Genomic DNA, 13,619 nt, shown 5'->3' on the forward strand with positions numbered 1-13,619 from the left:
ATGGGAAAATAAGTTAACAAAAATCCTCTCGTGGAAGCAGCATATTTTAGTATTGTTAAGTTTTGTGACTTTTTAATTCTCGTCTTTTATTTTTGTCTGTGCAGTTCCATTTTTTCCATCTTCCATAGAAACAAATTAATCAGCATCACAACAGACACTCTTGCTATCTGACAGCCTCTTTGCTTGTAATACCAAGCCTACACAATGTTTGATGGGAAACGTTCTGAGAGGATGAATTGAGGAATAAACATAAAACAACGCCATGAATTGGAATTCAGCTGAAATATTAGCTGAGTGCTGATTATAAACATTGCATCTCTATAAAATTGTTCTTAGGTAGATAGGGAGTCAAGATAGGGACATAAAAAGTAAGAATAAAATTAAGTATATAACAGGCGATGGGTGCTGAAAATGAACTCGGCTGTCTGACAGCTTAGTTTTTATGATGGAAAATTAGGCTTTATTTAATGCATTTTAAAAATTTTTATTGAGAACCTATGCAGCCCAATACTTCTATTCCAACCTTAGGAGTCAGCTTTCAAGGAACTAAGAAGAATCTGGGCCATACTGTGTTGGTTGTTGTTGCTTAGGTTGAAAATAATTTATAATTCACAATTTTTTTTTAAGGAAATGTGTTGTCAGCTCTTCAGATGTAGGAAGACAAAGTATGTTATGATATTATTAAGCCAGTAAAGGACTGAGTGCTGAACAGTGTCCACTGTAAATATGTCATACCTCATAGGGCTAAACACTGCAATAGAAGAGCTTTATTATAATGAGAAATTGATTAATAAACCCCTGACATAATATGACATGCTCCTTCTTGATTGTGCTTTATTTTATAAGTGCACTCAAAATAATTCCGTAAGGAAGGAAAAATAGGAGCTCAGAAAAAGTGGTTTAAGCAAGCTGATTAAAATACATATTGCATTTACAAGCTAAACCTTGGCCTTGGTGATTTTCTGAATTCCTACAGTCACTGTGGTGAAACCATATGCTAGTGAACGATCCAAATGCTGCTGCTTCATCCTCTGGGCTGAGTAGGTCCAGCACGGTCCTGTTCCCTGCTTCAGGGGTGACAGAAAGTGGTAAGTCCATGCCACAGCGGCCTTATAGTCCTGCCTTTTCAGTATTCCTGATTTGTCCCCTATGCCTTATCCTGACAACTGAAATCTGGGGAAAATACATATCTCAGCCTTCTAGAACACAAAGGTGAGAAACCTTATTTGCAAACACAGTGATTATTTCAGCTTTTTTTTCTTTATTAACGAAACTCATTATGTGAACTTCATTCTTGGCCAGTGTAGATCCTGAGCTTCAGCTGCATCAAGATTTTTGGAGCAAATGTATGTAAAGCATCTTTGAAGGTATATTTTTCAAAAAAAACACACTGGGTTTCCTGGTACAGGAAAATGATAATGATTTTAGCTTAACACTTTTGCATTTTGAATGATGGGAGGCTGGGCGGGAGTGGTCCTACAGCATGGGAAGATGAGGTAGTTAGATCCTCTGTGATTCTTTCGGACACGCTAAGCAGGCATCTTTGTGGAGCAATATTTGAACAGTCACTGTGCTTGAATGCATGTCTAATTTTGAGTGGTTTTACTACTTCTGAAGTTGATTGTTAGAGAGAGGAGGCATTTCTGATTACGGTGAAATCTGTAGAGCAAGTAAGCATTTTTAAGCATCCCCATCAGCTTTTATGTATTGCAGATAATGCCATTTGTATAGCAGAAAATATACAAAATAATTTTGAAAATTGAAGACTAACAAACTTGGAAGTGTTATATGGCGATTACACAGCACCAGGAAGTCTTTTATTACATTACATGAAAAAACCCTCTGGTGTACTTGCAGTATTTCTCCTGTCAATCAGTGTCTCTAGGCTTTGGATGCTCTTTTTTAAGCAAGGTATCTGTTTTCAAAGGAGGAGATGGAAATGTTGCTTGGCTGAGTGGATCAAAGTACTTCGTAATAAATGTAGTTTTAATTCAATAAGAAACAAGGATTTATTGTAGAACATAGTCTTTTCTTCTGTCCAGTAGTCAAATTTACTAGCCCAGACCTGCAGTGTTTGTGACCTGCTCTGTGAAGGCAAAGTAGAGGCTGGGCAGTAAGAAGTGATGACTTGGTAAATGCAGTGTAGTATTCCATGTGTCTACTCACCGGCCATGTAATGATGGGTGACAGGATTTGAAAATGTAAACTCTCTGGGCTCAGTTTATAACATGTGTTCCAGCTTCCCTCTCATTTGTTAATTTTTTTTCATGTCTTCTTGTAGCACATGTGCTGTAAACTGTGCTTATTTTTGAAGAGTGGGCATAAAGAAATGACTATGAAGTTAGAAAAATATTTCGAATAGTGGTTGTCTTCACTGAGCTACATCAGACATTTGAGCCTAATCGTATGTAGGAATGTGAAATGTTCTGCAGCATATTTTCATTTTGTCACATTTTTAATATCTTCTTCCTCTTGCACATTGAGGAAAGTAGAACAGAAATAACTCTCTTTATGAGCTACTCAGTTTTAACAAAGACTTGAGCGAGTCAGCCACACAGAACTGGATGGCAGGGGAAACTGAAAAAGTTATTCTTAACAATCCCTTGTAAGATGAAAAGAGTGATGGAAGGGAGTGTCTGTCTCCTGCTGGATGCTTTATATGTTCAGAAATTTATCATGCTAACTTGCTTTTTCCATTCCTGCAAGTTTTATCCTAGGATTCACAAATGAGAAACAAACCAGTTTATATGGTAGCTGTAAAGAAGAAGGAAGAAAATACCTAGGTCGGTCTCTGTCGACATGTGTTTATACGACGCAGTTCAAAGCTTCAAAAAAATTCCATGAGAGATTTGGCTATGTAAATATTTGTTAGTTGCCAGATTTGAAAATGAGGAAAATGCAACAGGTCAAATCCTGAAGCATTAACGTAGTTCTTTTAAACGAGCTCCAAATGGGAAAACTTCAACTTGACCATAAATGGATTGGAATATCTTATTGTTTTAAATCTCCTTTCCTGTCCTGTGTGCTTTTCATGAATCCTAAAAATGTTGCTTAAAAATCCACGTATGCTCTGGAATGGTTTCTGCTGAATTACATTAAGTTTTTGAGGGAGAAAAAAAATCCCCCCACGCTAGGTTTGTGATGAAGCTGAATTAGCATAAAGCTGTAGTCTTTCTTTAAAGTAAGGTAAGGCTTTCAGCTGCATAAAGCCTATTCTGATATCCTTAGTAATGCAGAGGCAGGATGCTCTGAGATGAGAAAAAGGAAAACTAATTACAGTTAAAATATAACTAAATCAGCTAGTCCAGGGCTGTTGTATTTTTGCATTTCTTTTTACCAGCAGTCTCGTTAAAAACAAATTTTCAAGTAACATTTTTAGTGGTTGAGTCCTCACCAGTGTGTGTAAAGGTTCTACAACCTGATCTCATTTGTTAAAATACAAAATCAGTTTCTCAGTATGGTATGCTTGAAAAGTGGGGGGTTTTTAGCTTTGGATTACCCTATATATGCTTTTGTGTACAGAAAGACTACAAAACTAAAAGCTTTAGGTTAGTTGTGCACTTCTGAAAGAGGTGTTTATTATTTTTTTAATCCACTGTCCTCATTAAGTGAAATAATCTGAGGGTTTTATTTAGACTTATTTTATAGAAGTGTAGGAATAATTTTATAAGACGGGTAATTATTAGATTTAGAAAAAATATATGAATGTATACTTTATACAGGGGAAAAAGGAGAAATTGCCATTTTCTTTAGGTTTCAAGGTCATGCAGTTGTCTAAGGTATTTGAGACTTTCATTTATTTTATAGATTTTCTTCATTTTGTGTAAGACTTACAGTAATTTTTGGACACTATTTTAAAAATAATTTGCAGAGAAGTGTCTCACCTTCTCGGACAGTGCTCATCTGTTTAGAAGAGTGTTAATTTTATACCTGATCCCCAACACCCAGCAGCACACGGCTCCGCTGCCCTGTCACCGGTGGCAGGGTTACTCATAAACACAGCCTCCCACCCTGTTTCTGTTAAGGACCATTTACTTGCACAAGAAGTTCCCTCAAAATTATTTATGTGAGGACATAAATGCCACTCATATTCATTAAGGTGGCCACAGTGACAGCAGTAGAGACAAGACATTCACGGCTGGATAGCGATAACGCTAACCAAACGGGTAGGTATAATGCTGATTTGTTTGCTGGTTAAATAAAGGGATATGTGCACATAGACAAACCACACTGCATGCGTACCACTCCCTAGGCTTCAGAGTTGCTAGCTCCTGTTTCCTCAAACTTCAGTACCTAATACTGTACCTGGGACAGCTTCCTGCTGATCTGATTAGGGCTGTGCCATCTCACATGCCCTCAGGAAGGCTTTCCTGGCTGTAACACTTGGAACGGTACTTCACAAGAACCAGCTACGACCTGGATTCAGACCCCATGGAAGCTAGATCCTTCGCCTACCCTGCCCCAGTTTATGCAAGTCTAAAACTGAATGGTGGACTACTGAAGCGCGTTACAGTTCTTCCCATTAACTTAATAGGTTTTAGATCCAGTCTGATGAGATTTTGATGAACAGTTTAAACTTTGGCATTGCAAAGGCAACTTCCCACTCAGTTTTCATTGCCATTTTACTTCTCAGTTCAAGACGACTCTCTCTGTCAGTAAGGTAGTACCCACCACAAACAGGGAGGCCAGTACCCTGAGGTTTTATAGAAGGCATCCTTTCTTTCTAAAGAACGAAAACAACAAAATTACATTATAGTGCCACAATCTCAGGATAAAGAATTTAGGAAAAAAAAAAAAGACTATTGCTGAAATGAAGAACAATGACTTATAATCCTTATTGAAATTTTTCTTGATGTTTCAGAATCACCCAGTAAAAACGCTGATGCACAGCAGATATTTAATGATAATACAAGCATTTAGATTTAATGTGAATATCTCTCTTTGAAAACAGGTGGTGCTTCTGTCATGGCAGCTTCTGGGTCCTTGAAAGTACATAGAGGGCACAGTCTGCAGGCTGGTAAGTGTAAGTGGTTATGAGGTACGTGTGTGTGTGCAAATATAAATTAATTTAAACTTAAATTATTTTAAACTTCAACAAATGTTAAAGGTAATGTATTACTTGATTCCCTATTTAAGACTTACATATTTTTGGGGGTTTATTGCTTTGCAGGGTTTTTGTTAGAAAGGCATTGACAGATGGGATAAGTTTAGAAGAGTCTGTGACAGATGAGATAAGTGTCAGAGCATAGGCAGTAATCTTATTCACAGCAGTAAAATGCTGCCAGCACTTTAACAAAGGACACCCACTAAAAAAACTCCACCTCAGGCCATGAGAAATCCCCTACCCCAGCAATGATGTGGTGGGGAAAACCCCCCCCCACTGCATTTGAAGAAACTTCTTCATAATAATAGAGAAAGAAACAATACCAGCATATAAAACTATAGGTGTTTGTCATTCAAAATTAATCCAAATATATTCATTCTATGGGCATAGCTTTTTAGCTTGCCTTGTTTGAACTGGGATGGAGTCTGAGATCATGAGAGAACCTGGGCATCCTTTTTTCAGCTTAGTGCTCTGAAAGCACCAGTGATGATGAGCAACCTGGCTTCTTGCAGAGATGATGATTTGCACTTGGAAAGCAAAGTTATCTTTGGAAGGGCTAGTTTAAGCATCTTCTACAGAGCTTTGTCAGAAATCAAGAAGTTACCCATCTTGCTGGAGGTGGAATTTTAACAAGAGTCTTCCAGATGCTCCCAAGATCACCTACGCACTTCTCCCTGATTCATGCATTCAACACAGCTTTGCTCCCACATTGATGTACAGCAAAACACACTGTTGACTTCAGTGGCCTTCGCTTGTGAATACTTGTAAAAATGTTCTGTTTATTTCCTTGTTGTTACGCTCATTAGAAAATGCTGACATCACCACTACAGAAAAGTCAATGCTAACCACTGTTTCTACTTCATGAGATTATTCAGTATGATTATTCAGATTAGAAGGTTACAAGTCAAAACCAGAAAATCATATGCTTTGTTTTCATTGTGCAAATTCCTTAATCCAAAGCCACTGACAGTGTTCCTGTATTCTAGGTCCTAAGTGTGGTTATGAGATGTTACCGCTTCCTGCAGAACCCGGAACTCCTACTAGCCCTGAGGAACCTGGTGAGTAACGATCTTTGGAGCCAGTTGTGTTAGAGGACACTGACATCTCCTGTTTCTTTTCCCATTTCTTTTTTTGTTGTGATTTCTTCTAAATGTTTATTTTTGAGAAGGTGCCCTTTGAACATGTCAGCTTTACATGCATGCTTACGCACACACACACTAATCTTGGGGCTGTGTTTATGGTGTTGGTTTTCTTTCTGCATTATTTATTGCATGTTTCTGAGAATGACGCCTACATAGGGTAGAAAATACAAATAACTAACACTTGCTGAAAGAAAGGCCAAAACACGTTTCAAATATAATTCCCTTCTTCCCACTGATTATACTATCTTTTCCTTTCTTTCCCCCTTCATTTCAGTGCCACTGTGTTTTCTCTTTTACTCTTCTCCTGTTATTTCCTTAGCTATCTTTTTTTCTTTCTACCTTTCCCCCCCTTTCTCTTCATGCAATCACAATTCTTTCAGAATGCTGCAACCATGCATTTTGGTCTTTTTTTTCCTCCCAAAATTCCCCTCTGTAATGATGTAAGATTCTGGTCCCCTGACCCCTCTTTGTAAGCATCTTCTACCTCTGTCCACCCAGAACAGACTGCTGAAAGCACTGGCTTTGTCCATGCCTCTCTGTGTGTGCCTTGTTTTCTTAGTAGGAGCTTTTTACTCTCTTATGCTTTTCAAATGAACCTTTCTCTTCAAACAAATACAGGCCAGTTTTTAGTGTCTAATGAGGTTTGGTTTTTTTTTTTATTTGAAGGAAAACTGAAAAGCCAAGTATTACTGTTTACAAAGAAAGCAGTTTCTGTTAAGACAGCACATACTAAACAACAGGAGACTTTACCTTTTCTTCCATTCTGGTTTGCCCAAGTTTGTTCTTGGTTTGTTTTTTTTTTCCTTTGAGTTAAACTATAGCAAGAATATTTGATTGTTACCAGGCGTTTCTTTGTTCTGTGTGCTTATTTTGCCTTTCTTGCACAAAGTCCCACCAATTAATATATGTGTGGTTTTTTAGTTCTTGGGAAAATCACTTGGCTTGTCTGCATCAGGTATGGCATTCAGCTTCCTGAAACCTTTCAACTATTTATCTCTATAGAGAAGTTTGCTAGTTTCCATGCTAGCTAGCCTTGAGGAGACTTCACTTAAACTCCTGCTACATCACTTTAACGGTGTATAGAGAGACTTTAAAAATTATCTTTTCCTTCATGGCTATGCATGACTCTGTATCAGTCCTTAAGACTGTCATTTGCTTACAACTTTAACTATTTGGGATGTAGGTTTTCAATGTTATGGGTCTGCTGAATCCCTTTTGTCAGTCAGGCCAAATTCCTTTGAAATACTTTAGACAGAATAATTGAGAATAATTTCTGAGAATGGTGTTTGATGAAGATATAGAAATTTCTTCTTTTTTATTTTTTTTTCTTTTCATTTTGTTCCTAACACCTGCCTTTGGAACAACCTCAAGTCTGATGGTCAGAAAAATGTTTTGTTACTTTATGGATGTTCCTATGTTTTCTGTATGAAAATATGTCAGAAACTTTCCAGGCTTTTAGAATATTGGACTGCATAGTAGACTCCTTTGATTTACATAGCTTAAGCCTGGAGAAATTCCATTATCCTGAAACCTGCTGTTACCTCTGTCAACTCATTCTGTTGCCTGACTTCATATGAGTTATCTCTGCTATTCATAATATGGTCCAATATGCTGTTGGTTGGATATAAAAGTCATTCTCTCCTGTGCTATAAAAGCCTTGATCGACTACTGCCTTTCCATTCACATCTCATCAGTGTATGAATGGACAGAAAATAAAAGCAGTGATTTGGACAAACAAAGTTTTGATATGAGTTTTATGTGGGGACAAGGAAGGTCTTAATGGGAGAACTTCAGGGAAGGGAGAACCTGAAAGTGATACCATATTTTTCCTCTGCACTCCTCTGTCCCAAACTGACTTAACACCAGAAGGTGTTTAAGGGTAAGAACTTCAACTGGACTGACAGGTAGGTGATTACTAGCCTGCTGAGTAGGACAATGAAAATGTGCCTCAAAGCCTTGCCTAACCACAGAGAGAATACAGGTTTGTATTTGGGTCCTGTAGCCCAGGTAATTCTGGGAAGTCCCTTGGTATTCATGGACTGAAAAACTAGATGTAGGTGCCTGATGTCAGGAAGGGGTTGAAGGCTGCCTTCTGTCTTAGTTTCACTTTTGATAAGATTAGAACAATTGAAAGTAGGGCTAGAAGAGGTCATGAGAATTCACCAAGTAGACAAAAAAGTTGTCTTTAAGTCAGAATCACGTCATAGAAAACTGTTTCCTAGTAGGTTGTTAGTCTAGTTCTTTTTTTAGAAATTTCTAGATGCAGAAATTCTTCAGCCTCTGAGGGATTTCCTCTAGCGTTATTGTGATCTTTACTATTAGAAAGGCTTTCCCACTGTCTCATCTTCTACTTTTTTCCTGCAGTAGAAGTATTTTATTACCTGGTCTGTCCCTACTTGGCATCATTCTTGTCTTTTTCAACTCAGTACAGGGAAGCTGTTAATGTCTCTTCAAGCTTCTCTTCCACTTGCTTGAAACAGTTCTTCAGTCCCTGTTTTTGGGACATACATTCTGAACTTCTAGTGATTTTGGTTGCTCTCTTGTGGATGATAATAGTCCACATCTTCCTAGAACATATTGCTCATGTAACGCTTTACTAACCTGAGTTAGAGCTGAAAGCCTTGCGAGGCAGTGTTGCATACATTGCTTCTGTGTGAAAATTTCTGTGTAGTGTTTGCCTTTCTGTCACAACACAGCGAGATCACTGGCTGTGGTCTGTGGTCTTCTGCACAGATCCTGACTTGATCAGGCTCTGAGATCTTTTCCTTAGAAACCTTAGTCCTCTCATGTCCCATCTATGACTGAGGAATGTGCTTTTTGGCAAGCTGAGTTGCTGCTGCTGAGAGTTTGGTTCCAGAGTATTTGATGGGACAGTGCATTTTTATGAAACGGATCATTGGTCGTTGCAAACAGTGTCTATAACAACATGTTACTTATTTTAGAAGGAGCAGTGGGTTATTCAGCTGATGTCCCTGCATCAGATCGACCCCACAGTGAGACAGCCACCTATGTTAATATTCCTGTCAGCCCTACTTCCAAAAAACAGCTTCATTACATGGAATTGGAACTTCAAGAACCTAGCACAAGCATTCGAGGTAAGGAAGTCTACAATACTATTTAAACAGCAATGGATGCAGTAGTGTAGAATGTATGGGGCATGGGGAATCGTAATTTCTCATCTACCCATAGGCCCGTTCTGACAGAGGAGTTGAAGCCTGGCATGTTTGTGAGGCACTTCTTGTGATTGCCAACTCTTTTGGAAAAGATTTTTAAGTAACGAGGTTCTATAAGATGTTGCATACTTCTGACAGGTGCATTGTATATGCACTCCTTCTAAAGTGAACAATTCTGTGTCTGTGGAGTTTGACAGACAGTAATTTGCTTCGTGTTCTCAAGATTTTCATTGCAGATATTAGGGCTACGCTTACTTAATTTTTCTTGCTTGGCTTCAGAAACAGGGCTGTGGGTGTAGGTGTACCAGGTTTGCTCCTTAAGATACTGACACTGGACCCATGCAGCAAATGCTGAAAAATAGCACACAGCATTCTTCTATCTGTTCTCCATGAAGATGTGTGAAAGTGCTACAGAGAGGGAGCCAGCCCAAATATTTGATTTTTAAAAAATATTTTATTCTGTTTTCTGGATACGGGTATCCAATGCTTTAGGACAATTAGCACATAAACATGCATTATAGCTAGCATGTATTGTCATTTAGAGATGCATTCCTCCTTACAGAAAGCCCCTAATCAGGATCTGGCATTTTGTTGTTCACATTTGGTATTAATGAGTTTTCCATGTAGAGTTTTCAGCTATTGAGATTTTAATTTTTATACTTCTAATTTCAGCGAGTTTATTAACGTTGAAATGGTAGCACTTTTCCCATTGATTTTTTTGGATGTTTATATGGCTGTTGTTAAGTAATTCTAAGCTTCTCCCAGGCTTTAATATAGTTCTCTGTACAACACCCTGATGAGATGTAAAAGTGATGTTTTATCTTCATTTTAAAGACAGTGAATGAAGGTGTTAAGAATGAAGAGCCTAATTCCATAAACTGACATAAACTTTCCTAAATGTCAGCTACCCTCCCAAGCTCAACTTGTGGAACTTTGAAGGTGCCTTTAATGACCATAATTGTTTTATTTTTTTCATACTGAAGTGTTCCCAGCCTCTGGAGTTGTAGGTCTGCACCCATACAGAACTGGTCTGCTCCTGAACAGGCTGAGCAGCTTTTATCTGCCTTATTGCCAATTATTGGACTAAATTGTCGCTCTGTCTAAGGCTGAAGGTAGTTGATCTGGCAGAAGTTCACAGAGTGCCTTATCCAGACAAGAAGAATCCCTGCCAGCTGCCCTACCAATGATGGTTTTGGTGTTTTCAAATACCAGGTGTTATTCATTGCCTTGCTAGTAGCCTGCTGATGACCCCCCCAGAAGTGGGAGAGCTGAGTTCAATTTTGTCTTCTACTGGGAGGAGTAGGGGTGGAGATTCAAATGTGGGCAGAAATACAAGTGGTTCATTTGCCTATTTGAAGAAAAGCAGATAGCTAAAATATGTAGATAACAAAACTTTTGAGTTGGTTTTGTTTATTTTATTTTATTAGTTGTGGTTATCTTCTTACTCCCTTTATAGGGCTTGCTGTAAGACCAGACCAAGATTATCTAGGAAATCTGTGGAGGAAGTGTCTCAATAACTTAACCCTGGATCAGTTTTACCCAGGAATATATGAGGGATATAGTCTTTTACATGATTTCATTTGGTATTTCAGGGAGTGGATCATCCCGATATGCACAAATTGACATTGCAGCCACCGAGACAGCCCACAAAGTGGGAACGCAGCATGCTCAGTGCCGGGAGGAGCGCTTGCAGGAGCTAGAGCAGAAGAAGAAGGGGGGTCAGCAATGACCTGTCTAGGAAAGAACTTTTTGCTCACCTTAAATTGGTACTAATTTATCTTCCAAAAGATTCACAGTTATTGTAAAAACTAATCATACAAAAAGCTGCCATTGCTTATTGCATTTATACCAGATTCATTCCAATATCTTGATTCCTAATTGGAAAGCTGGTAGCATGAGGGGGGTGTGTGATCTTTCCTTTTATTTTAATTTGGTTATAAAGTCCTTATTTTTTTTTTCATATGCAACGATTGATCTAAGTTACCTTTTTCTATAATTCTAAAATCCCAGAGAACCTGGAACCAGTTCCAGTGTTTATTAAATGATGGCATTTTCTTTAAAAATTAAGAACTTGAATGTGTGCAGATAAGGGAATGTGAGTGTGTGTGTGGTAAGTGTACACATATGTTTGCATGTGTGCATATGTATGTATGTAGGCACACATTATGGATAAAATATATGTATATATCTGAGTGTATAAAATATGTAAAACCTCTATTAATATATTAATGGACTCTTACAAAAGCAAGAAACTTCAGTGCCTGATTTTTTGCAGGCACAGTTTTATTCAATTTATGTGCTTATTTATGGACATGCTTAACTTTACCTATGGGTAATTCAGTTTTATACCTCACCAAATGTTCTGTAGCTTTGGCTAAAGTTGCTCAGATTTAAAAGCTGCAGCGTCAGGGATGCATATGTGTATGCGTACAGGCAAGAGCACACACAAATAAGTTATTTAATGTAATTATGTCTATAAAGTAAAGTAATGTGAAGGGACATATTGGGTGCTTCTGTTCTTAAAAACCCTGTGTCAAACCATAGGCTTTGATTTCATAGTTGCTGAGTACCTGTAATTCCTAGTAATTTTCCTGGAGTTGACCATGTGTATCACTTTGAAAATCGGGTCTCAGGTTTCTCACACAGAATATCTTAAAATCAAGGTACTCAAAAAAACCCCCAACCCATTCACTTTTGAAAACCGAGTCCTTTATTTATACCTCCAAAACTATCCTTAATGTAAACCAACGTCAAAAGCTTGAACCTAAAACTTTTATTGAGTAATTCTCTGCTGTCCCTAAATAGCATAAAACCAGTCCTGTGCAAGAGGATGACATCTTCAGAGATGCTACAGAATTGAGGCACAAAAGGATGTTATGTTGTGTAGGTTTATCCACAAGTCTTTGACATCTTGCTTTTGTACAGCGAGATTTTGACTCAAAACTTGACCTAGTTTCTTGTGTTGCATTGTCTATGTAATTCTTGTGCTCTATGTATTTGTCCTGATACAGAATGTTATTTAAATAAAATGTTATGGCAGTGACACTAGGCTAACAAGGCAGTGCACTTACGAAGAAAACAAAGTTTTGGCCTGCAATAACATATCAGCTTTGGCTTCCAGAAGTTATCGGGAGTGATGCCTTGGGTATTAGGATTTTTTGACTGTGTCCTCTACAGATACAGTATCACAGCCCAGTTCTGTTTATCAGATATGAATTATAACTTACATTGGTGAGTGAAAGTGAGGGTTTCACTAAGTGACGTATAAGGAGGGGTGGGTGTTTGTTTTTGAGGCAGAGTTTAACCTATAAATTTATTTGAATGTAGCCTCAATAGTAATGTAAAATTATCAGAAATCTCTCAAAGAAATAAAAATGTGTTTGAGAGTTGACAGTTGCCGTTGTCATCTGTCCTGTGCTAAGATGTACTTTTCTGTTTATCAGCCTAGCATATTTCTGAAGGGAAAAGAAATATTTCTTATGAGATTCCCAGTTTAAAAGATTTTTCTTCTTTGACAAATGGACAGCAGTCTGCTTTGTAAATGCATATTCAGTACAAGTGGAATGGCCTAGATTAACAGCTTCTTGGGACCAGGTTTATCTAACTGTTTATTTAAGGATCCTCCACTGGAGGACTTGCAGGGTTAAATCTCTTGCTATGTGTCTATTTATATTTAATATTTAAAATGAGCATAGCTTGCCTGATGCACTGAGCTGCAGTGTTTCCCATCATGATACATGATGAAGCTGCAATGCAATGTTTCTATCATAAAAATCTCTTTACCAGGAAAATATATTTCTCGGGTTCTCTGCAAAGGCTGCCTTTCTGTATGTTGCTCGGAATTGCTTGCTATGAATCCTGGACTTGCAGCATGGGTAAAGATTTGACACAGTAGCGAAGGTCATCAGATCGCTGCTGCCCTTGAAGGAGGAGTCATGACTTTAAAAATATGTTTTTCAGGTTGAACAGGGCTGCGAATCTGTGCATGCACATGGTTCTCTCTGCACACATATTTGTGTATGTCAAGTAACTTCAGCTAGGATTAGCTAGATGGCTGGATATAAATTTATACTCGTTAATGTAATCATAATTATCCTATAAGGCTTTTTACCAATGAAATATTTTCCTTTTTAGGCTTCTGTTTCTCTTTTTTTACCTCACTTGTATAGGACAAATAGAACAGATGACTTTAATTTATTT

The 13,619-nt window shown here is 38.0% G+C and overlaps 1 protein-coding gene across 1 annotated transcript in view; it reads left to right on the forward strand.

Annotated features, from left to right (window-relative positions):
* Positions 1-12,718, forward strand: part of DOK7 (docking protein 7) — a 68,308-nt gene extending 55,590 nt beyond the window's left edge. Inside the window, exons 9-12 of the mRNA XM_064449046.1 lie at positions 4,952-5,017; positions 6,091-6,162; positions 9,189-9,341; positions 11,012-12,718. Coding sequence (XP_064305116.1) covers positions 4,952-5,017; positions 6,091-6,162; positions 9,189-9,341; positions 11,012-11,148 — 428 coding nt within the window. The 3' untranslated portion in view covers positions 11,149-12,718. The remainder of the gene's footprint in view (positions 1-4,951; positions 5,018-6,090; positions 6,163-9,188; positions 9,342-11,011) is intronic.
* The last annotated feature ends 901 nt before the right edge of the window (positions 12,719-13,619 follow it).

This window comes from Phalacrocorax carbo, chromosome 4 (assembly GCF_963921805.1).
Source record: "Phalacrocorax carbo chromosome 4, bPhaCar2.1, whole genome shotgun sequence".
Taxonomy (NCBI): Eukaryota; Metazoa; Chordata; class Aves; order Suliformes; family Phalacrocoracidae; genus Phalacrocorax; species Phalacrocorax carbo.